At 46.7% G+C, this 26,229-nt stretch overlaps 1 protein-coding gene across 1 annotated transcript in view; it reads right to left on the bottom strand.

The window, feature by feature from the left end:
* Positions 1-418: 418 nt before the first annotated feature.
* Ntf3 (neurotrophin 3) overlaps positions 419-26,229 on the bottom strand; it is a 65,703-nt gene continuing 39,892 nt past the window's right edge. The window contains exon 2 of the mRNA XM_005378750.2: positions 419-1,385. Coding sequence (XP_005378807.1) covers positions 591-1,385 — 795 coding nt within the window. The 3' untranslated portion in view covers positions 419-590. The remainder of the gene's footprint in view (positions 1,386-26,229) is intronic.

Genomic DNA, 26,229 nt, shown 5'->3' with positions numbered 1-26,229 from the left:
ATGACCTTGTGCTTGCCAGGCAGGAGCTGTGCTGCTGAGCTAAATCCCCAGCCCCACCACCAGGCTTCTTGTCACTGCTGTAAATCTTGATTCTAATTGGCATGACCAAGAGCAGAGGTCAAGTGAGGACCTGATTGCACGTTTGCTGGTCAGGATGAAATGTCCAGCTCAAAGCTGTGGCTATGATTTTTGATGGAAGCCATAACATAATTAGCTAAATTAACACGGAATATACCAGAAAGGGGACATAACTGTGTTTATACACAACTCTGACATCATCTGATTTTAACAAGTTTACTAAGATGACAGTCATGGCCTTGACAATACTGAATTCAAAATACTGGTGTACACAGACTTTACAGGTTGGCTCTTGAGAGCCAGATAACAAAACAAGGTTAACAGATGGCAGAGGCCCGAGGAGAGGCAAGCACACTGATTTTATTGAGAAAAAAGCTTATATACTGTAGGGTTGCTGAAGTTTAATAAATAAAGGTCAACTCATAATATATAAAAACAATATAAACATTTATATGCTACATGCATATCATATAATTTAAAGTAATAATTTATATGCGGGGAGAGATGCCAATTCATGTTCTTCCGATTTTTCTCGACAAGGCACACACACAGGAGGTGTCTATGCGGATCCAGCGCCAGCCTACAAGTTTGTTGTTTTCTGAAGTCAGTGCTCGGACATAGGTCTGGGACGTTTTGCACTGAGAGTTCCAGTGTTTGTCATCAATCCCCCTGCAACCGTTTTTGACCGGCCTGGCTTCTTTACATCTTGTTTCATAAAAATATTGTTTGACAGGAGAGTTGCCGGTTTTGATCTCCCCCAACACTGTGACCTGGTGTCCCCGAATGTCTATGGCGGATGACTTGTCCGTCACCCACAGACTCTCACTGTCACACACCGAGTACTCCCCTCGGTGACTCTTATGCTCTGCGTACCGTTTCCTCCGTGACGTTCTGTTGGCTGCCACAGGATTGCCCACATAATCCTCCATGAGGTATAAGGGAGGGGGCTCCAGAGGGGTGCTGTGGCTCAGCAGGACCCGGGGGGAGTTGTAGCGTCTCTGTTGCCTTAGCAGTTCTGTGTCCGTTGCAATCATTGGCTGGAATTCGGATCTGGTGGGTTCCCCCTGCTCCGGCCCCTGGGGAGCCTCTGCTTTCGGCAGGGTGCTCTGGTAATTTTCCTTAACGTCCACCATCTGCTTGGAGAGCTTGTTTTTCAAAATATCTGCCTGGATCAGCTTAATTATCAGGGAATTGAGCGAGTCTTCTGGCAAACTCCTTTGATCCATGTTGTTACCTTGGATGCCACGGAGATAAGCGAGAAATATCACATAAAACAAGATGGACATCACCTTGTTCACCTGTAAGATCTGAAAAGGAAACACAGGCATTAACAGCAGGCTGTGGCAGCTGAGGTCCTGCATTGCTGGCACTGGCACCTGAGGCTCAGAATGGCCTGAGATGGTGAAAGAGAGTGTCTACCACATCCCAGGTAGGCAATAGGCTCCTCTGTGCACGTGCAGAGGAGGTTATTTATGTCCTCCAGCCCTGGGACATACTGGAGGACACACCCAGCTCTTATGAATCTGCTATCTTTCCTAGACAGACAGCACCAACTGTGCTTGTACTCGACGTCTGCCTTATCCAGCAGCCTTTGAGGGTGTGCAGATGATGTCCTGACACTTTAACCACTTCTTGAGGCTGGAAAGACCAATCCACTCCATCTTAGCCAACTATGAAGTCTCTAAACCTGAGGAATATAAGTGCGTAGTTACATTCCTTTATCAGCAGCAGAGCATTCAAACTGCCTCAAGCAAAAAATTCTATTGCCCCCAACCCAGCCCAGAGTCTTTCAGAGGAACACACTGAGGTAGGATCTGCATCAGCTGTCCCTAGACTGGTACTAAACCCGGTAGAGTCTGTTCTCTTGCTGCTGAAAATGAACATGTAGGGCCACTCCCCATGCTGGGAGGCAGCCCGAGTCTCAGGGTGCTACACCAAGCTCTCAGACAGACATGCATCACCATGCTGCCTAGCTGATCTGATCACCCCCTGAGACCCTATTCTCCAAACAGCAGCTTTGCAGGGAGTGCCACTACCTGCAGAGGATGGAGAGACAACAACCCCAGCCCAACTTAACGTGTTAAATAACAAGAGGCATTGTGGGTTCGTTTCTTCCCCTCTGGATTTTTTAAAGTTTCCATTACAAAACGTTTCTTTTAGTGGTTCTATTTCTAATTCGACTATCTCCTTGTTTAAGTGGCACTCGAATCCATCAGCACTCATTCTGTTGCCATAGTGGAACTTCAACACATGGCTGCTGTTGAATCCTTGTGGACTTACAAAGCTGATCTCCAGACACCTTCGCTGCTGGTCTCCCCTGCCCTGGAGCACAGCCCAGATTTTCTGAGGGTTAGCACAGGAAGGAGACGCTGAGGCGGAGAAGGGTGGCTGAGCTGGTGATCCCAAACTGCAGCCTGGTTCATACCACTCCCTGAGTTGTTCATTCTTAATTATCATTGCTGCCACCTCATTGGCTCCCAGAGGCTCATCATTTCCTCTTTTGAGTTCTGCCTAAACATGGAAAATAAAAATGCTTCCCTTGGCTCACCTTTGGTATTTTCAGAAAGACTTTACTAAACCCAGAGGGAAAACAGATAGGAAATAAACAAAGTTGACAAGAGAAATAGAAAAGCAGCCCTGCTTCCCAATACCATATCTGAGCCTGCCCTGCAGTCTCACAGATGTAGCCTCTTTCCCTGTCTCCTCTGAAGTTCTGCTGGATCTCTTGTCCCCAAAGGCAACAAGATTGCAGGGACTATGCTGGGACTTCTGCTTCCTGGCTTCTGGCCTGTCTCTGTGATAAGGGGACCATATTCCTTCCCTGGGGAACCACTCTCTGGACAGCTGACTCCTTCAAGGTCAAAGCTATGGAGTCCAGTATGGCCACCCATCCCTAGAGAAAATTATCCCAGAAAAGTGGTTCCCACAGGATAGTTAATCTCCTCCTCCCCCAGTCTGCACAGAAACGACATTTTCTTTAATCTTGCAGGCCCAGCAAGAGGAAACTTGAACATAAAAAGTAAGGTAGAAAGGCAACTAAAGTCACCCACCAACCACCAAAAAGAATACAGCTAAAATAAAATAAAGCGACTAACAGTCTATCGAAAAACAATTTATAAAATCTCCCCAAAGCCCAGCCATTGTGCGGTAAGAATACACAAGATACCTGATCACAGAAAAACCAGCCAGGGGTGGTTTGTCAAGGGTCCCTGTTGGTGTAGGAATTGATGTGACAGGTGGGTCAGTAAGGTACTCACAAGGGTGAGTCCAGAGAGAATGATCGATGGTGCTGGAGGGTGCAGGATGGAAAAGGAAGAGTCTTTGTAGGTGGTAGACTGAATATGGAACTGAGGGCTCTGAGTAGAAAAGCCATTTACAATCTAATGCCTTCCTTTTTGTGGTGGTCATCTTTCCAATACTGTAACAAATGCTTGAGGGCTCAATTTATAAAAAGAAAAGGGATATTTTGGATCATGGTCTTAGAGATTTCAGTTTATGACTGATTGACTTTGTTGCTTTGGAGCTATGGCAGCACATCATGGTAGAAGAACATGGTAGAAGAACATGGCAGAAGAACATGGTAGAAGAACACAGTGGAGAAAAACAAAAAAGAAGAGACCAACCTCCCACAAACTCTTTCAGAGGTGGCTCCCAGTGACCTGAAGATGCCACCCTGGACCTCACCTCTTAAGGATTCTGTGACTGCCAGCAGAGCCACGTGGGCACAAAGCCTTTTTGACACATGTGTTTTTGGGGACATTCCAGATCTCAATATAACAACTTCATAGATGAGAAAAACCCAAACTGCAGCTGCAGCTTGAAGGTGAGGAGCCACACAAGGAAGTGAGAGGCATTCTTTGCACTCTGGCCCTGGCCTTCCACTTTCATGATACTGATCGGTGTTACATGCTCCACGGTCCACCCCCATTCACGATACTGCTACCTGAGTGAGCTCTAGGACCACTCACACACGTGTGCTGTGCCTTCCATGAGCCCCCTTCTGTGATCTTTCATGTTGACATTGATCCCATTCTTCAGGGCCAGGCCCATGAGCTGACTCTCCTGTGAAGCTCCCCAAGACCCTATGCCTCCTCTGTCTTCTCTCAGCCTGTTCTCCAAATGGCTCTTAGAAAGTATTGCATCTCCCCCAGTATTATGCAGGTTGGTGCGGGCTTGGCCTATTTCTGCATCTATACTGTCTTGTATCATTAAGTCCAAACAGCCTGCCATGATAATCTGAAGTCAGGAATGGGAGTGAATCACATACATAAACCTGCTTTGAAACCCAGCAGGCTTCCAGGGAGCTTCTAGCTTTTTTCATAGAAAGCAAACCCAAAAACGTAGCCAAAACACACACATTTGAAGCTGGTGACAACCTCTTCATTTTTACAGACTAGGAAATAGAGACTTGTGGTAAAGTTGGATTGTTAATTAATGGCAGAAAGTGATAGGAGACGCTTGGGCCCTAGGTTCAGCAAATATCTTGTGGCCTGTGCATAATTAACTCTGTGTGAAGGCACTTAGGACAGGACCAGTGCATAGCCAGGGCTATAGAAATGTGAGACGAACATGAACCTAAAGTTTCTGTGGCGATCAGAGGGGCTGCACGCCTGTTCTTGCGGCACGCACACACAAGGACCACGCATCTGGAGAATTCCTTCCTCTCCATCTGGCTCACAGCAGTCGGCCCCAGCATCCTGGCCACACGGCTTTCTCCCAAATGCTCTCACGAGCTTGGATCTCAGATCAGCCACACTGGTGGTGGGAGAAGCAAAGAGGGTCAGAGGGCTGGGAATAGGAAGCACAGAGAAGGTGAACAGTACGAAAGCATGCGGGGAAACATGAAGTGGTGTTTCTTACTATTCTTCCTTTCCTGCCGGTCTCCTCAGGTGGAACTCCCCAGGATGATTTCCCGCACGGGCATGTGCACAGGGAGGTGGTGTCAGCTGGACCCAGCTAAGGCAGTGCAGTGACTTTCTGTGCCAGAGCTCACAGCCCTTCGTGGGGCCCTAGTGTAAGCAATTGCTGCTGTTATTACCCACAGGTCTCCTCTTCAGGGATGGGGACCATGTCCTTTTCAGCTACACATCCCTGATACCCAGCACAGGACTAGACAGGTGGTAGACTTTCAATGTCTGTTCACTGAATGGGCCCCTGTGACAACCAAGACCCACCACCCGGGGCACTGCTCACTGGCTTGAGAGCTGCATGAGCTTCTGCCAAGCCTGGTTTTGGAAGCCAATCAACTCTGCCTTCTTTTCCCAAAGAAAATACAGGCCCTGGCTCTAAAGCAGGCCATGGTCCCCAGGCTCTTCTTGGCTATAATTAGAAAAAGACCTGTTAAAGACCTCAGTAAAACCCCCTTCCTACACTCTCCCCAGTGCCCACTTCCCCGGCTCGGAGTTTTCCCAGATCCCGACCAACGTGCACATGCTATTTTCCCCACTTAAAAATGCTTTCCCACATATGGTGTTTTCTCAGTCCCTGGAGCAACATTCCTACAAGGTTTCACCATCTCTCAAAATACTCAAAAGAGAGCAGTTTCTGATTCCTTCTTTTGGCTCAGTTTACAATACACACAGAGGGTTTTTGGGTATCCAAGAAAGCGGCTGAGATGGAAAGGGAAGCTGGGCTGGAGAGCGGTACAGGAGCTGAGCCCATGGTAACCTGAGTCTGTCCTGTCACAGAGATGGGGCTGCATCCTTCGGGTTCCAGTTCACCTCTCCGGGACAGTTTCCCTGCATTGGACCAGCTACTCCTGACCATAGCCCTCTAGGCCCCTCTTCCTTCATACATATAGCGTAAACTGTTAGCCTGTTGGAGTGAAAGCATCATGGGTAAAAATGCTACAGTCCGTACACTGATGTGCGTGAAACCTTTGATTCTGGTAACAACCTCACTGAGGAAGGTATTTTTACATATCCCATTACAGACAGGGAAACTGAGGCACAAAGAGACTAAATAACTGGCTAGTAAGTAGAACCAGGATTTGAGTACAGTCATGCTAAGGACCATGTTCTTAATGGTTACACTCTGCTGCCTCTGTCTTCCCTGCTCTCAATCACCTAGAGCATTTATTTCCAGGGGAAGCTTGAGTTACAAGCTTGGAGCCAGGATGGCTGCCATGAGCACCTCCCCAAGAAGCCGTGGACCTACTCACAGTTTCTAGAGCTCTGGGGGCCATCACTTCTGGTCCTCCTCCGAAGCTTCCTTAGGAAAGCTCTGCTTATGAGAGTAAGTGAAATTCACCTGACTCCCACGCCCCTGGATCCAGTGCCCTCTGAGGTCACGTGTCCCTGCAGACAGCTGCATCATAGGGGACAGAACACTGGACATAGCCTCTCATGATCTGGGTGAGCAGCCAGCCATAAAAACATGGTGACTTTTAAAGGAGGCAGAAAGGCTCGGTTTTACCTTTCCTCAGAGAGGAGTCATGGAATCAAATGTGAAAGCAATTTTTAATTTAGCAAATGTTTAATGCAAATTCAAGAGATGTCATTGTTTCTTGTACAGGCGCACTGATCTGAAGGTGAATATACTCTCTGGCTAGGATTGGAAATTGGAAAGGACACTGTCCAGCTAATTCTCCAGAGATGTCCTGTGGCTGCGACATGGTCTCTGACTAATGTTGAGGGCTCCAACGACTACATCCTGCCAGATAACCCTCGTATCTTGCTCAGGGAGAGGAAAGGGAGAGAGGCAGGAAAGCCATAGATTTAAAGTAGAATGACAAAAGGGAAAGGAATGTGGGAAAACATTAAACATAGGCCATATAAAAGACCAGCTGAGCTTGTTCCCCAAATCTGAACTGCAATATTAATTCACATTGGCTTTGCTCAGGTCACAGATCGTGAGGCCTCAAAATTGGTCGTTGGGGCCACATGAAGATGTTCAGACCCACGGCAAGACTGGGAGGTGGGAGAGAAAAAGCCTGGGGGAATCTCCACCGGAGGGTAGTCTGGTTTTGGTTAATCTCTTTATTAATGATCTGGAAGCAGGAGAGGGGGAAAATGGCAAATTAGTTAAAACACACAGATGACGCCCAAAGGGAAGGCGGTGCAGACCCCAGTGAGAACAGACCAATTAGCTCCAGTCCCCGTGGGAGTTGTCAACCTGGAAATCGCAGGATTAGATTCAAACTGGAAACACGCAGGTCAACCCACTGGGGCTGAGATGAATCCAAAACCAACAAGAGTGGGAAGTGCTCGAAAAAGGAAGAAGGGAGGGAGCCGTTTGGAACTGCAACAAGGAGTAAGTGAGAAGTGAACACACAGCGATGGGGCTGTGTGGGTCGCCACTGTGCCTCTTGTCATCCCCTCTAGTTCTGCATTCGCCCACTCAATTTAGGACAGCTCCAGGGTAAAGAAGAACACTGACATGCCCTCTCTGCTCCCCCTTCCTCTTCCCTTCTCCTTCCCCACCTCCTTCTCTCTTCTGTGTGTGTGTGTGTGTGTGTGTGTGTGTACGTAGTACTAGGGATTGAACCCAGGGCCTTTGCACTGAGCTATGTCTACAGGTTTTTTCTTTCTAATTTGAGACAGAGTCTCTCCAAGTTGCCCAGGTTGGGCTTGAACTTACAATTCTCCTGCCTCACCCTCCCAGGGTTCTGTAATTACAGGTGTGTGCCACTACATCCAGCTCACACTCCTCATCTTATGAAGCAGGACATAAATTGAGAGGGCACAGCACAGAGGCATAATCAGATAGCAGGCTGGCAACTGTTGCCAAAAATGCAGATGAACATGCTCTGAATTCATGGAGAACCCAAAGTGATCCATGATGTAGACAAGGAAGAACCACATGCTCTGCCTGTATTTAGGGAGAACTCATTTGATGATCCCTGAATTCTGGCAGATCTACAATAGTGGGAGCAGAGCCAGGAAAGTAGCTTCCTATTCTGTTCTTTAAAATCTCTAAGTAGACTGCTTCCTCTTGTTAAAACCTAACGCTTAAAACACTGGGTTCAGAATGACATGGTTAACCCGGCTCCAAGATCTGGAAAAGGACAAGGCCCTCAAGGTTCATGAGAAGCTGGTTTCCCAGCAGAAAGGGATACTCGGTCAACAGAGGTGGTACCTTCCAGGATGAAACAAAATGAAATAGAGACCCTCAGAAGGCTGGGTCAGCTCTCTCAGAAAGTACTGAATGGATGCTTTCTGGAGGCCCTAAAATGACTAGGGGGCCCTGCATAGAGGAACTTGTATCCTTCCAGAAACCTGAATGCACTGAGATGAAGGTAGAAAGCTGGGAGCTTGCTCTGCACAGCTGCAGGGAAAGCGATTTCACATTGTTCAAAGAACACCCTCCTCTGGCCCCAAGGTGGTGAGAGACGGAAGGCATGGCACATGTCAAAACAATGTGCACCCATAGCTCCGTGGAGGAAGGTGGGACGCTTACTCCCAGGCCAAGGATCCCTTTGGCTTCACCCCATCTTGGCAGAGAGATCAGAATGGAGATTGGTGTGCTGACTGGAGCCCCAGGAAATGCAGGTTTATTTTATCCCGAGTACACCACTAGCTCCCATTTCATGGCCTGAGGTGGACAAGGAAAGCACATCAGAGAAAGTAAGTCAGCCAGTGCCTGGTCATAATGGCATTAATCTAGTAAATTCTGTTTTAGCTGTTTGGGGCATTTACATGTGTATGCTACTTCACATATAAATACATACATGTGCATGCACACAGGCATGTGTGTACACATGCTACACACATCCCTGGTATCCACCATGATGAGGATGGATGGATTATAGTCAGGTATTTAATGAAACATTTTCATTTGGGGATTTTTTTCTGCACCTGGGTTAACTCCATTTTACAAACACACAAAGGGAGGCTGCTTCAAGTATAGACAGCTGGGGATACAAGGGGCACTGAAGAATGACTTCAGCTTCAGAGATTAACTTCTTCAATCAACCTTTTTGCTTTAAATATATGCCTCATGTTCAGGTTGGGCTTATATGTCAAGCACTTTGCCTGCAAAATGCCCCACAACGCAGTCGTACTGTTGCAAGGTAGGGGCTCCTGATTTTAAGAATTATAATAAAATAAAAATTACAAGGAGGTAGAATGGTGATGGTGTTAGAGATATCTATCCTGTGTATCCAGCCAAGAATGAAGCTCAGAATGACAGAATAAAGAAACTGGCTTTGCTGGAGTTGCAAACTTAGGGAAACCCTAAAGCGTGACTTCCATTTACTTCACACTCTGGGGGCCTCTTCCCAACCGAGACCACAACTGGCTTGGCAATGCCCAAACCTTTCTGTGGATTTACCACAGAGGCAATGGACTACCCTCGTTTGGCCCCAAGAAGACTTGGCTGTGGGGAGTGGGACCAGATGGCAGCTCCCTCCTTTGGGGTTGGGGATCGGGCCTCCCCTTCAGCTTACTGTGCAAGGGTGAGGTACTGGCTCATGGGGGCACTGTCGGTGGATGGCTTTTGTGTGAGTGTCCTGCAGCTCCCAGAGTCCTCACTGTCTGAAGGGTGCGGGGCCATAGCTGTCTCACTCCACACAGTGTTGCTCCCTCTGCACACTGCAGCCAGCATCACTTACTTGAGCATTTTTACAAGTAGGGAAACTGAGGCACAGGGAAGTCATTGATGATTTGCTGAACCTGTTCTCACCCACTCATGTAAGGGTACTAGGATGTGCACACAGAAAAAAATTAATCTTCCCTCCAAACTGGAGTGTGTGGCAGGCACTTAGTAAACATGATGACTCCGATCCCAAACAGTCTAGTGATTTTTCCGGACAGCAGGGCAAGATGTAAGACCAATCCAGAGCTCGTCCTCTGAAAGCAATTTTGGCACGAACCCTCTGAATCCAGAGCTGTCTTTAATCACAGACACAGTCATAATAATCGCTTGGAATAACTAATGGCTAACCTTCCCTGAGCCTCAGCATATGCTAGGCTTTGCAGAACATTTTACCTGGATTATCTCAATTAATCCTCCCAGTTATGATTATTATCCTCACTTTGCAGCTGAGGAAACTGGGAGGCACAGTCAGGATTCAAGCCCTTGTCTGTGTGACACCCAGGGCCCTAACTTTTAGCCAATATTGCTTAATACCTCCCAATTCATTCCAAGTCCAAGGCACCTGTCACTTTGGTGCAGCAATCCAGGCAGCGAGTACCACGTCAATATCAATGCTTCTTTCCCTTTTTTAGAGAAAGAGATTGAAGACAGACCTGCTGAGATGCTGGCATCACCCATTTTTGGCTGCTGGACCACATAACTCAACACGTGGCTAGCAAACTCATATTTAGTTTAAAAATACGCTTTTCCTCCTTTCTTATGTGATGGTAAAGAAGACTAAGAACCTACAGGTTCGTTTTTTAAAAGTGGCCAATTTTTGAAGGTAAGACAGATTTCTGACTCCTTGATCTTATAGATTATAGCATATTTGTGGTTGATGAAAAAAACAAAAATAATGTAGACTTTTGTTTAACCACCTGCTTAATTTATTAGTGAAGTCAGCTCTGCCATTCACTAGTTTGTGGCTGTAGGGGAATCAGTGCTTATTTTGGGGGCTCAGTTACAACAGGGGTGCTCCTTGTATTTGTGGCAAGATATCCCACCCATGACTCGGGTCCTTACCTACTGATGCTCCAGCCTGCCCACCCCTTGTCCTGGTGACAACCAAAATAAAGAAGACCCACTCTTCTAAATACCATCTGGGAAGACCTTGTCACCTCTGACTAAGAATTATATGCCTTTCTGCAGTGGCCTTAATTGTTCTTGGTCATTGACCCACTTCAGAATGTGATCAAAGCTAAAGAATTTCTGCTAAAAATATGCATGTGCACATAAAGGAAAATTTTTGTGAAAATGATTAACAATACTTTGCAGACCTCCTAAAGCCCCACCCAGCAGCCCATAGACCCTAGGCTTAGAATTCTATACTAAAGAATTTCAAAGGTTTGCGCTAGCTGGAATACCTTGTGCCTCAATTACTTTATGCAAATCCTGAGCCAGTTCCTCAGAACCAATGATCCCTATTATCAGTCTCATTGTCCAGTCTTCCCTGTTTCTCTGTGCCCCTCTGAAACCCTGAAGCCAAAAGCTAGCATTGAAATCTACTAAGATTCTTGTATAACGGGAAGAGTATGGACTTGCTGAAAGGAAAGAGGAAGTAATGGAATATGTAGAACTAGAACCAGGTCTCCAGTACCCTATGCTATTCAAGCAGAGCCACACACAGGGCAGTACTTATAAAAACACAAGGGGGGAAATCTGCCCATGGTGGAGGAGGCACGGGGGTCACATGAGTGTGCCCTCCTGGGATGTTCAGGACTATACTGTAAGAGGGCTGGGCTGGGGCCATGGTAGTCTGCCCCATGGAGGCAGAATCCTCTCCCTCCTTTCACAAGTGTCTGGAGAGCACCATCTAGGCACTCCATAGATGTTTGGGAGTCTGTGTGTTTTCCTTCCTGCTTGCCATTACTCCAGATGACTGCCCTCTGACTGATGGCTTGGCATCCCTGTGACCTCCCTGTTCCTCAACACTCTGAAGACCATCCTTCATGATAATAGAAAATGCCAGTTTTCTAAAGGTTTCCCTCATTTCCGCCCAGCTGCCAGGATGACTGGGGTATGCCCTGTCCAGATGGCTGCTGTGCAGACTGAAGAAGGTATCACAGGGCAGTTGTGAAACACTGGCCTCACGAGATACCCCTGGCGGTTGACAGAGGGGGCTTCAACATAAGCAGGGACTCTCTTAATTTATCAGACAACAAAAGTGGGTAAATCATTACTATTACTTCCAGGACTAGGGATTGAGCCCAGGGCCTTCACGCTGAGCTATATCTTTAGCCCTTTTTTTCCTTGAGAAAGAGTCTCACTAAGTTGCTAAATTGTCCAGGCTAGGCTTGAACTTGTAATCTTTCAGCCTCTGCCTCCCAGACTGCTGGGATAACAGGTATGCACCATCATGCCCAGCTTGGGTAAATTCTTTATAAGAAAGTCTAGCCAAAAAATATATTTGGACCAGATACTGTGTACATGCATAATTGTTAGTTTGAAGTATGGCTACTAACTTCTGATACTTCTTCCATGGAGCAAAGTTGTCTATGTCCCCTCTCCTCATATGGAGATGGGCTTGTGCCTGGTTTGATGAACAATAGCAGAAACATCATTATGCGATTTCCAGGGGTAGGTGATAAAAGGCCATGCATCTTTGGCCTTGCCGTGTGGATAGTCTAAGGGAGCAGAGGCCACCATGTTAGAGAGGGTCTCTTGGGCAGGTCAGCTGAGTCCAGCCTTTTAGTCATCCCTGGCAGAGACCTAGTCCTTCAAGTGAAGTTGACCTGGATGACCTAGATCAGCCCATCTGCCAGCCAAATTCAACAAGGTGACCTCTGTCAAGGCCACATGGCATAGAAGAATCACCCAGTCCAATTCCACCCAAATTTCTGACCCATACAATCAAGAGAAATGATAAAATAGCTATTGCTCCAAGCTAATAAGCTTTGGGGTGGTTTGTTACAGAGTAAACGATAAGCAAATACCCACAGCCAGGAAAATTACTAAGGCATAGAAGTGTCATTTGTCTTTCAGTGGCAATGACAATATTTCATCACATTTGCTCAGACAGCCCAAATGAAATTCCTGGAGGATGGACCTAACATGAATGTCCAGAGTCATTCCTGGTGCATGTACCAGTACTTGGAGCCAGATCACGAAAGACATGAAGTCCCTTGCTGTCAGTTGCCGGCGGCTGGTATGGGGGTCAGGTTCTGTGACTCATGGTCCTGAATGTAATGAGACAGAGCAGAGGTGAGAGTCACCCTCTGCTCACCAAGACTCCAGGGTATGTGTGCATGTGTGTGCTCAGTGCGTGTGTGTGCATGAGTGTGTATGTGCATGTGTGTGAGAGACAGACAGGGAGGCAGACAGACAGACAGAGGAAGAGAGAGGAGAAAGGGAGGCATAGGAAGGGGATCTTATAGAAAGAGGTAATTTCAGCTGAGCCAGAGTCCCACAGTAAGAAAAGGAAGGATAGGAGAGAGTGTTGCCCCACAGCCTCTGCTACTGCAGCTCCAGAGAGAGATTAGAGTTAGGACCCCCCCAACACACCATTGCCCCAAGCTTGTTAAATCCTGCACTAGCCCCATCTCCCCCACCCATCAGGGAGTAGGCAGGCCGGTGCCCTTGACATGCAGGGGCCATGAACCCGGCATCATGGGGAAGCATGAAACATGGGCACTAAGTTTCAAAGAGCTTCCTGGCAGTGCTATAGTGGCCCATGAAATAGGTCATGATGGCGCATGACCTGTGTCCTTGTCCCAAGAATGTCTGGGGGTCATCCCCAGTGGCACTGTCATCAGATGCTGGAAAGAGGAGGATACTCAAAGCAGTACATGTGCTGCTGGGAAATAGGCATCATTTGTGTGTGTGCGGTGTGTGTCTATGTGTGTGTGTGGTGCCTATCAGCATGTGTGTATGATGTCTGTGATGCCTGTGCATGTATGTGGCATGTAAGTCTGTGTGTGGATGTGTTTGTGTCTAAAAATGTGTGCATGTGTGTGTTGTATGTCTGTGTGATGATATGTCACTCTGTGGTGTGTGTGTGTGGGTGTGTGTGGACATGCATGTGTGTTTTTGTGTCTGTGTGTAGGTCTGTGTGTCTGTGTTGTGTGCGTTGTGCAGTGTGTTGGGAGGGGGATGCTGAGAAGTGGAGAAAACTCATGGGTTGGGAGAGCAGGGTCTCCTCCTGCTGACCCACAGACCCACAGCGAGCACTCGGGCAAGTCTTCTTCCAACCCGGGGCAGGCGTCAGTTTCCTCCTGCATGCAGAGCAGAAGCCAGAAAGAACTGCCCTGAGATCCTTCCAGTTCCAGCAGTTGGCCTGTACTCAGTCTAAAGCCAGGCTGGGGTCTTCCTAGCACAGGAGCAAACTGATTCCTGGACCCCTGTCAGCCCCCAAGCTGCTAGTGCTGCCCCCTCTGACAAGGCCCTCAGCAACAGTGGCCTTGCTGGGTCCCAGAACAGGAAACTTATAAGGCCAGACAGCAAAGAAGCCCGAGAGATAGAAAGAAACTCTGGGTCAAGTTTGCATTTCTCATTATTTCTCCAGCCTTTCTCGAATTCCTTTTGTTTAGAAAGCTCCTTGAGTTTTGGAAGGCTCCCCTCCCCCGCCCTCCCCCTGAAAATCCTAGGAGCTGCTCAGCCTGTAACCCTTCCGGATAACACATTCCATATGTTGGTCACTCTGCATGAGCCATGTGAGCTCACTTTCTGGGTCACCTCTTCCATGTCTCCCCACACCGCCTCTTCCCAGAACAACACCCCAACTCCCTCTGAGGCTCCCTGTCCAAGAAGCAGAGGTAGCATCAGGGACAGGAGCGCTCTGCTTTTCCTCCTGGTAGCACCCTCTCAGGATTCCTGCAGTCGCCTCCCTGTGCCCCAGAACTGCCGCCTGTGCTCCCACTTGCCTGCTGCCTGCTGCCTGCTGCCAACAGCTGCAAGGAGACCCTCCTTGAAGCAGTGGGGCTAATTGAGCAGTGCCCTGACTGAGCTTGCCACATTACTTGCTTAGAGCATGCTTTTATAGCACGCAACACAGCATTCTATTGTCTTCCTTTCCCACCAGGCTCCCCCTCCTCGGGTGGCTACCCACTGTGGTAAATAAAGGCCCAAGAGGTTTTTCCAACACAACTTCCAACATTCCCTTTGTGGGTGCAAAGAGACCCCCCCACCCCTTCTGATACTTTTTTTTGGTGATTGAGTTTGTGGGCTTCACAGCAATGTTGAACACATCCTCACACTATACTGTGGGTTCCCAAAAGTCAGAGGAAAGTGGGCCTCAACAGCTTTGGAGGGGCTTAACTACAAGGGGTGAAGACAGCTTCAAAGTGGCCAAAGGAGCCTGGGGACTCTTGTGATTCCTCTCCCTTGGAAGCATGGTGGTCCTTAAAGGGTTTAGACTCCCCGGGATTCCCTGGGGATAAGCAGGAGAGCAGAGAAGATGGAGCAAATCTGAGGACCCAGACACTCAAGAGGACACACAGGTCTCAGTATGTGACAGTGACACACCTGGGATGCACAGTCAACTCTCTTGAAGAAGAAAGGATGACAGCTTGAGCACCTACTACAGACTGAGGATTGCAGTTGAAAATTACTTCCCTCTTCTCTGGCTTTTTAAGAGAGGTAGAATTAAGAAAATTGCAAAGAGAGAGGACATTGTTATTTTAAAGCTGAGAAAGCCAGGGCATAGTGTAGGTGAGTGAAGGACTGAAAGTTGTCGCAGCTAGAGGTCCAACCACAACCAGAGACCCTGCTTCCTGACTCCTGAGCCTACACCCTTCCTAAAAGACACTGATCTCTACTATCAAAGTCCTAGAATTTGGGACAAAACACAAGTCTGTAGTCACCCAGGAAGTGGACTTCCCATGTCTTCCAAAATGCAGACCATACTTTCCCTATTCTTACAGCATGTGATGCAGCAGTTCACACAAACAAATTATTTCCAAAGCTGGACTGGTGCTGGCTGCAAGAATACATGTCCTGTCCAGGGGGATGAGCAAGGTCTGCCATTGGCTCACATTCTGTGCCCATTTCCCTCTAGTTCTAACTAGAGAGAAGCCCCCCTGCCTCACCTACTACTTTCCCTCCCCTGCTCCCACTCTTGGCTCTATTTAGCCTGCAGATTTATTGTATTCTGGAGATCAAACAAGTTAAGCAAAGGCGAGTATTGAAAGCACTCCTACTCGACAATACCTGTATTAAGAAAATGGCAATAACAATGAAAGAAAACACATATGATGGTGGGTTTGGATGATGCACGAGGGCTAATGAGACAAGTGAACTAATGTAATTGGGGGGCCTGACTTCAGAAGCTCTAATTATGCTGCTGGGCTTGGCAAGGACTCCTGTGTTTTGGAGCTAATAATGAAGGACAGGTTGGAAACCAAAGATGTGCAAGCATCTGCCCTGACACTGGGTTGGGCCAACAGGTGGAAGGAGGCTAGAGCCCTTTTAGCGAGCAGGCATTTCTGCCTATCAGACTAGTTCTTCTGTCAATGGCATTGGGTAAAATGCTAGCACTATCTTTGTCAGGGAGCTCTGTTTTTGTTTACTGCAAAGGATCTGTGGTGAGTGTCCAGGTGTCCAGCTGAAACAGTGAGGTTAGCTTGATTTATTGTGGAAACTGCCAAACAGTTGCTTTAGGACCTGAGAACTGTGCCTCTAAACCTCTGCCTGAGAAGGTGGTGGGGCCACGGAACTACGACGGCAGCTGCAACCTCCAGCCAGGAGCACTGCATCACATGGCTGGTGGGGAAGGGGTGGCTGCTGTCTGTGGTCAAACCAAAGAGTGTGGAAATTCCTTTTCTTATTGGCATTGATTCAAAATGTAGAACTTTTGATCCTTTAACATGATACATTTTAATTCTCCTTGGTGACATTCGTAATGTAGTTGGCTAGTGCCATGCTAACAGAATTTATGGTGCATGGACTCCTCCAAGGAGAGGAAGAAGGAATTATTATAGCTTTGCAGGTGGAGCTCAGTTTGTACCTAATTTTGCTTCTGAAAAAGTTGAATGCAAATCACTTTTTGAATTGAATAATATTTTAAAGATCCTAGTTTGCAATTAAAATCTTCCTATTGTGAATTTCTACTAAAAGCAATGTCTAACTACACTTCAATTAAAAAAATTATATACTGAACTAGTTTGATCTTAAAAGCACACCTGTAAGTGTAGTGCAACTATCCTGTAAATGTATTATAGTTCCATCCTGAATGTTTAGGCTTTGCAACTAAAGACTTCACCAAGGAAGTAAGATGTATTCTTCAATTAACTTTTCAAATATCCAGGGGCCCTGTTAACTTGCACTATTCCCTGCGATTAAGTTTCCAGAAAGCCAGAAATCTGGAAGGAGAAAGGGCCTGGATATATTCTTCTCAAACATCCCCAAAAGGAACAGAAGAGAGAGGATAAGCAGCAATCACTCACTGTAATTGAAGGCTCAAGAATAATTATAGCATTAATAATCATGATCACTGCCAGGCATGGTGGCACACGCCTGTGATCCCATTACTTGAGAGGCTGAGGCAGGAGGATTGTTGTGAGCTCAAGGCCAGCCCTGGCTGTATAGTGAGTTCAAGGCCAGCCTGAAATGCATAGTAAGACCCTGTCTCAAAAATGAAACAAAACAACACAAAACAAACACAGTGACAATCCCTGAGTGCCAGGATGGTGCTAAGAATTCTACAATCGCAAATCTGATTTATTCTACCATAAACAGAGAACCCTATGAGGTAGCTCCTACAGTTTCCAATCTCTTCCCAGAAGCTAAGTATCTTCCCTAATTCCCTCCTAGGAGTCTGGGATAGTGTCTCATGATTGAATGCATTAATATTCATGATGCAGAAATTTAAATATTCATTTTAGTGTCCTAAAGATTATGTCAATTCAGGTCAGATCTTGCAATGAAATGAATTTTCTATAACCTTAAGAAATGACTGACTTTTCAGAGTTTTCTGGGGTCAGCATTGTAAAGAAGAGATGAGGAGTATGAATTCCCTTTTAATTAGTGAAGAAACTAAGCCCAGGGAAGAGATTTTGCCTGGGGTCTCCCCATGGCCTGACTATAGGTCTCAAAGAAGCAAAGCTGAGATTCAAACCCAGGCATATCTGGTACCAAAACTAGGTATGTTCTCGAGCACCAGGCCATGTGCAGAGGCAGCATCCCAGGAACTCAGACACTGGGAATGCTGTAGAGTGGTTTTCTGAGGAGGCCAAATGAGACTGTATCTTCATAAACTCTTTCCTATGTTCAAATAATTTTCCCTATAAATACATTTTCCTAGAGAGATCATCTTTCCTTATTATAAAAGTAATATTAACATCTTAAATAAAAATTTAAAAATATAACAATTTATAAAGGTTTCTATCAGCTCCTACAAGTAATATAATGGAATATTTATGTGCAGCTTTTTAAATATCACATGCAAAGGTTTTCTATGCATTGCAAAGTTGAGATGGTTTAATATACATCATTCTGTGGCTTTCTTATTTCATTTAATATTACAACTGAAGCAACTTCCTATCACATTAAAATTGTATCTAAACAAAATGTTGTTGGCTATATAATATTCTATGATATCAAGATACAGTAATTTACTGGATAACACCACCTTGTTGGATATCATTATATTTCTAATATCATATTGCATGGGAAAAAAGTAATACCTGAGTTCTTTTCTCAGGTGGGAATTCTCTCAACTTTCTATCCTACCTACAATTGGCTTAAATGTCTGCCATTAAAGTGATCAGAAACTTGGTCATTCAAACCAGTACACTTTCAAAAGAGAATGAAATTGAGCCATAAAACAGCAACTTCCCAGATCCTAAAAACTGTAGTGCAAGCTGCTCTTTTCAGGATGCAGACATAGAACTCTGGGACGTGACCCAAGATAATTTTGAGAACCTGATGGTACCAAATGTCTTTGGTGAGCAGAATCTGAAGACCCAACACAGGACCTCTGGGATAAGACCTGGGTAAGAAGCAGCCCTCTCAACAGCTCCATGAAGGAGCAGGGTAAGAAGAGTGGAGAGACCCGGACTTCTCTCACTGTAATGTGTCCGAAGGTGTCAAATGTGCGTGGACTATTCTGCCAAAGCTTTCAGGTACAACACAGCGGTCCTCAACTGCTTTTTTAACCTGTGCCACTTAAATTCTCTCACTGCCAACCCAGGGAGGGAGACACAAACTTGAGCTTCCTGTCTCCTTGTGAGTTGGCCTTCAATAGAGCTCTTTTTGCAAAAACCAGGTGCCACAATATCGGCTACTGTGCACATTGGTCAAGAAGTCCTTGCTGGGTACTACTAATAATCCCGTTGGGATAATAACTACACAGCAGCAGCATGCCCTGGGTCACCATCACGTGGGGTCACCCTGAACAGAGCCCCAGCTTTCTCTGAGTGGCAGCCAATCTCATCACCCATTCTAACAATCCTCGCCCTTGTTCACAAGCTGTCTTCTCCTTCTCCTCCTCTTCCTTGGGTCCCAGCCTGTCTCTCTCCAACCATATCTTCAACCTGTCTCTCCCTTCAGATTTCCTTTCTGAAGGGAGTATACAATGTTCTAGTGTTGTTAATCTTAAAAACAAAAAAGAAAAAGAAATAGTTGTCCTCTAAGTGCAGCCACGTGGTCCCAGCCACTTGGAAGCAAAGGGTACCTCATTCCTGACCTGCACTTGCAAATAGGCAGCACTGTCTTCTACCCCCACCACCAGCTCAGGTCCCTTGGGAGCAGCTCTCCAAGAAGCCATGGAATGCCTCACATCAAACCTGACAGATGCGCTGCACCCTTTCCTTCCTCGACCCCTGAGCTGCTGGACACAGTTACCTCTCCATAGGTGAGGACAGCACCCCTCACAGTCTCATCCTGCCTCTGCCCTCGTCTTACCCTCTCACTCCCTGCTGTCTCCCCTGTGGCTAGGAGTTCACAGTCTCTTTCTCCCTGCTTACAGACAGCCTCAGCACAGGTCTTCACCCCACACTCCATCCCCGAGGTCCCCTGGCCATTCCCCTGACCTCTCCACTTGGCAGCTTGGCAGGCCACTCATGGGCAGTGTGTACCCAATGCTGAAGTCACCATCTTCCCAACCCTGCTCCCTCTTTGGCCTCCTGTACTTTTTTCCTTGGGAAAAGACAGCACTGGAGATCATGTTTGCATTCTCTCTCTTCCCTAACCCCCATATCAAATGAATCTTTAACTTCAGTTGATTTTGCCTCTGCCTAGTTCTGAAAACCCACTGGTCTTTCCTCTGTAGCCCACACTGTCTCTGGCCTGGATCACACCCATGGCCTCTTCTTGGTTTCCCAGAAGTTACTGTGTCCTCTCTCAACCTCCACATCATTTCTACTGCACACTGCAATGGAATGAACTTTCTAGAGCTGAACTAAATTGGATCACTTTTCAGCTAGAGAAATGTATGTTCTCCTCCATAACCTTAAGACAAACTGTGAGTCCTCAGCACCTCCTTGCTCAGCCTCACTGGTCCTGCAGTGGTGAGGGACTTCAATCTACGAACACACTACCTGAGTGCTCACCTCTCTGACAAGTTCCCTGATTCCTCCCTACAATAAGTGCCCTCCTTCCCTGGCTTCCCTTATCCAGAGGACCCTGCTTATACATCACCTCCCTGCAAGGCTTCTCAGTAGATACTGTTCTTTACAACCACCCCTTTTCATGTTGATTTGCCCCACAAAACTGTGGGTTCTCTTTGTGTGCGTTTTTATAACCTCAGCACCTACAGTGATCCTGGCCCATAGCACTCAATAAGAGATTCTGAAAAACAACTGGATCAAAGGGATGAAGCTCTTAAGGAGCCTGACCTTTGATCCTGGCATCCTGGCACAATTACTGTCAGTGCTTCCTCACACTGTCAAGAGTGTCCCACTGAAATAGTGACATCTTCTCTCTGCTCCTGCTATGGGGCACTCATATTCTGTTCAGAGTCCAGAGTGCCCAAGTGGCCAGAGTGGGTCAGAAAGGGATGTATGTGAGGGTTATGTTTATGTGGGAAGGTGGTGCATATGTTTAGGTGGGAAGAGTTTCTGGATGTCCTAGGAGATAGGAATGGTATGGACAAACTCTTGTACAGAACTACATACCAGTAGCTGTGACATAGATGCCTAAGACAAAACTAAAATTTCTTTCCAGCAGCTCCAATCCACTGCCCAGGTCAGCATGGTTGCTTTTCTTTGGGACAGCAGGAGAAAGGCAGTTTTCATATGCTAGAAAGGGGTATCCATACTAAGGCAGAAGGGAACCTGAATGGAAACCCTTCATATCCTACCTGCCAGACCATAATTCCTCTAACAAGGCCTCCTGGCCTTTCCATGGTATGAAATCAGGATGAGAAATGAAATCCCCAGGAATAGGATAGAAGGCACAAGACACTAGGAGCAGCAAATAAAAGCAAATGAAATTCAACATTTAGGATGTACTAGTCAGCTTTCCATAATTGTAACAAAACATCTGAGCTCATCAACTAAAAAAGAGGAAAGGTTTGTTTGGGTACTCAGTTCTGGAAGTTTCAGTCCAAGGTTGTTTTCTCCATAGCTTTAATACCTGTGTCAAGGCAATAATGTTACAGCAGAAGTGTGTGTTAGAGGAAGCTGGTCATCTCACGGCAGCTGGAAAGTACAGAGAGAGCAGGGAATGGGTCCCCTTCTAGGAGACATCCCCAGTTACCTAAACCTCCCACTTCTTAAAGGCTTCTCCACCTCCCAATAGAACCATCCTGGAAACCCATCCTCCAACACACAGGCCTCTAGGCGCAGTCAAGAGCTGAACTTCATCACGAGAGGCATGTAAAAGCTCAAGGTGCAACCAAACACTCCTGGGCCATACCTGTAAAGGCAAAGTCCAGGCTGGGGCTGGGCCCTGGGAGGGCCTCCTACCAGCTCTACATAACTCCTGGATTTCTAGCAGCCCAGGACAAGGCCTGAGTCTCATCTGTCTCTGGCCCAGGGCATACTACCTTGCCTAGCTCACTCATGCATGTGGACTGAACAGAACTGACTCCCCTGGAGCTGTACAGGAGCTGGGAAGAGCTGGGTCAGCAAAAGAAAGTGGCAAAAGAGTCTCAGCTTCCTCACCGCGACAGAATAAGAGGCCAGCAGTCTGAAACTTCCGCAATGATGATTTCGGTTAAGACCACTTGAAAGGGGAAGGAGTTGAATCCAGGGTATTATACCACTAAATCATATCCCTAGTCCTTGTTTTACTTCTTTATTTTGAGGCAGGGTCTTGCTAAGCGGCCCAGGTGAGATACAATCTTTGCAATCTTTCCTCAGCCAAGTGCCAGAATTACAGGTATGTTCCACCACACCTGCTAGGAGCCGTTTTTGAATTAAATAATATACATAGATACTCTGCTGTTGGGACTCCTTGAGAATATATATAGCTTACATGTAAAACAGACAGGGTGAGACCCAGTCTCCCCCTGAAGAAAAAGCTTGAGGAAGTTTTTTTTCACTTAAGAAATTCACTGAATAACAGCTCTGGAGAGAAATTAACCCAGGCCTCAAGAGAAACCTGTGGTCACTGTTTCTCTAGAATAGAACACAAAGAGGTCAGCTTGGAGGCCACCTCCTGGCAGGTGTGGTCTTTGACCCTCCCCACTGCCATGGTTTAGTATCATCTCAGGAACACTGACCCACAAGGGAAAAGACAGATGCAAATGACAAAGGAGGCCAGCAGTAGTTTTAAGCTAAACCTGAACACCCTCATCACCTAGCGGCATCGGAGATCAGCATCTCCCTGCACTCCCAGGTCGAAACTTCAGTGACAGAGCTGATCCAGAATGAGGGACAGAGAGGAAGTAAGTAACCCTGGAGGGGAAAGGCAGGGTAGTGGCATTTGGTGGCTCAAATGTCATACTAATAATTTGGTTTACAGTGTTTTCCAGTTGATCACTACAGTAGCCCAGTGAAATATGAGGGCAGATATATTCTACATTTTAAATTTCAGAAATTTGACTCCCCCAGAGGCTGAATGAAACACAATGTCAGGAACTCAGCCAGTGACAGAGCTTCAACTACATCTGCTGTGACCTGACTCTTCTGTTTCTTAGATACGCCCTCCTACACGTTCGTGCCTGGTCACACCCTTCCTCCCCACCTCACCATCCTCGGCCAATGGCGTCCTGGAATTCTTGTCCAGTCCATGAGGCTCAGTTTGTGCATAGAAATTTCACATTATTTCTGTTAATAAAATTGCAAAAGCCAAACCTTACAAGAGCCTGATTATGTACAGAGGAAACCTTCCCATTAGCCAGATACACTTCTTGCCAGGATACACTTCTCCAGTAGGACCTTAGCTGTCACATTTGCCACAGGGCAACTAGGTAAGAACTGACAATCTGCAGGCACAAAGGCTTCCTGACACCTAGGCCTACCCTTGGTCTCTTACAGAATGCATTTCTCCATCAGACTTGAAGTCATGTACTGTGCTATGGACTGGATTCTCTTGTCTCTCCTAGCTCTCACCAGGACAGAAAACTTCTAGGGATGTCTAAAGCTCACTTTTCATTCTTCCCTAGGAAGCAGAGATTTCCCATTAGAGCATTTGCCTCTAAATTCTACAGAGACCCAGAAATCCATCCCCAGGGACAAAGCCACACTTCCATCGAAGTCCTTCCCTCTATCCAAGCACCTTCATGCGTGTATTCTCGCTGCTCCCCAACTCCCATCCACACTCTCTTCCTTGTCCCCAAAAAAGAGCTCCCTAGAAGTCTGGCCACAGGGGGAGACAATGTGACATACAGACCACCCTGAGGCTGACGCTTCTGAGTGGGGGACCCATCTCCCCTCAGAACCAATTTCATGCCTTGTGGGCCAGTGATTCTCTGGCAGTCAACCAAGAATCTTCTCACCACATCAGCCCTTGTCATTCTCTTGGTGGGCACATGGTATGGACATGACCATGTTTTCATTAATGTGCTTTATACATTTTAATACATGACTACATGGGAGTGCCCAAAACTTACGGAGTGCTTCTGTGTGACAGATGAGGAAACTGAGGCTCAACAAGGAAAGTGACACATCTGGAGTCACTCTTTGATTGACAGCACTAGGGGAATTATGAACCCAAGTCTCCTGGCCCTTGTGGATTGCTGTTTTGAAAGGTCGTCTGTTCCCCATTAATAGCCCATGAAACAGTCTATAAAAGCTGGAGGAATTTCTAGTGCTAGAAGAGACCTAAAAGCCAATAAGCCCATGTGTCTCAACACAAATTATACTGTGGACAAATAAACTATTTACAGTATCGGTTGCAAGGAGAGGAGGCTAGTAATGGAAGAACATGAATGGGAACTTGTTTTGCCAAGAGGAAGGAGTCGGGGGAGGGAAGAAGCCAGAGCAGGTGTTGACAGCATGCTCAACTTCTGTGAATATCCGTGGTTGGGAGACTCTCGATTTGTACTCCAAAATAATAGTCTCCATCAGAAATCATCTGGGCCACAGACTCTTCTGAGAAGCAGCAGATTCCTGCAGAGAATCCTCCAGGCTGGGGGCCGTGTGGCTGGAGGCACACGTCTTGGACTTCACAGGGTAGGGAAGCACTCTGTGTCTTGCAGCTGTGCTGGCAGGTATGGGCATGTAGGGGCAGAGGGGCAGAGGGGCAGAGGGGACAGTGCTGAATGCCATTTAGGGGTGACAAGGGGCACACTGGCCTAGGGACAGGAAGTGAAGAGGAGGGACTGGCCCTGCCCTGTGAGGTGGCCAGGCAGATTTAGCAACAGGAACTGCACAAATGGTTCACTCAGGTTACAGCCTGGACTCAGAGTGTAATGCCCCAGGAACACGGAAGTCCCAGCCTCAGTCTCCAGACGGTGTCGGAGGATTCAGGAATTACGTTTCAAGGTGAGGGGGTGTTCTGCTACAGAACCTGGATTACTAGACATTCCCTCCTGGAGCTTACAGAAACTAATCCAGCTTCCTTCTGCTCTCAGTGCAGATAAGGGAGAGCTCCTGTCCTTACATCACAGAGAGGGAAGGGCCACATCCCATAACCCTAATTTCATCCCTGAGAACTTCTATGCCAGAACACTCCTAACAGAAGTGACAGTGCAAAAAGGAAATGTGGTCCCTTTAAGCCCAGCTTATGTTTTCATCACAGAGTCTCACTAAATCAAAGACATGGGTCACTAGAAAAACAATAGAGGCCATGAGTTTAAAATGATCTCAAAATGAAGAGATCACCAGGTATGGTTGCATATGCCTGTAACACTCTGAGAGGCAGAGGCAGAAGGATTTCAGGATTTCAGAGACCAGCCCATGGAACCTAGTGCTTTAATGAGACCCTGTCTCAAAATAAAACAAATTTAAAAAGGGTTAGTGTTATAGTTCAGAGAAAAGGCCCCCGATCCTATCTCCAGTGTTTTAAAACAATGAAAAAAGGAAAGAAAAAAATTAAATGTAAAAACAGGGCTCTAAAATATTTTAGATTGTTTAGAAATGTGGAGAGACATATTCAGCAAGATTTGTGACTTTCAAGATTTCCACTGTTTCTATATTTTTGCCTTACTGGTCAGGTTAGTTTCAGATCAGTGATAAAGTCATGCTTTGGTACCCAGCCAGCAGTTACATGAAGGTGTACCGGCTGCCCCACTGTGCCCTGTACCACATGGCGGTCACTGTGCCAGGCCAAGTGCACCTGTGGTTCCTGCTGTGGTGACCTGGCTCCTGAAGGACAGCTGTCCTGCCACAGAACAAGTCTGAACTGGGCCACCACCACTGCCAGCCCTCTGCTTCTAGCCTGCTCTCTGGGAAAATGCTGCTTCTGTGTTCTGATCTGCTTCCCCCACTTTTCAACTTCTAGGGAAAAAAATTAATTTTTTAGAACACACACACACACACACACATGCACAAACACACACAATCCCTTTTCTCTTAAGTGACCAGCTCTGGGAGTTCAAAGCTGCAGCTTGCCAGAACTGTCCATTTCAGATGTACAAAATGGGTCCAGCGATTCAGTTGACTTCTTTGCTCTTGGTGGCACCCACTGTGCCCTTGGTGGTGATGGGTTTGATAACTCACTGGGTGGGGGGCAGGAGGGCTTCTAGACCTCCTGAATAGTGCATCACCAGGACAGTATAATTATCCCACCAGTAGAATCCAGTGTGTGGTGAGCACACAGAGATCCACCAGTAAGTTACCTCTTCTGAGCCTATCTCCATATTGGCTCTGGTGGCTCCATAGATCAGAGCTTCCCAGGGCTGCTTCCTATCTTTCCTTTCATGTAAGAGAAAGGACTTATTAAAAAGATTGTGCAAAGATCAAAGACAAGCCTGGTAGGGTACATCCCCAACAGAGATGCCATCCACCACTTGTCAGAACTCCATTCCTTGGGTGAGCTTTGTAATGGAACCCAGAAGTCTGTCCCTGGTTTACAACTTGTTTTTGACCCAGAATTAGGTAAGGGTTCTTAAGAAGTGAGAAGTGCCCTTAGGGTTTGCAGCGTGAATCCAGTTTAGGTGGTATGTGTTAAGATACTGATGTAGAGACAGATAAAAAGCAGTTCCAGGCATGACAGAAAGTGTCTTTGTTTTTCACCATATAACACACATATACTCACATATACCATGCCATGCATACACGTATACATGCATTTAGATGTGTCTGTACAAATAGCCTG

The sequence above is a fragment of the Chinchilla lanigera genome, unplaced genomic scaffold, assembly GCF_000276665.1.
Source record: "Chinchilla lanigera isolate Chin_1 unplaced genomic scaffold, ChiLan1.0 scaffold00012, whole genome shotgun sequence".
Lineage (NCBI taxonomy): Eukaryota > Metazoa > Chordata > Mammalia > Rodentia > Chinchillidae > Chinchilla > Chinchilla lanigera.
This window is presented reverse-complemented; position numbering and strand designations above follow the sequence as displayed.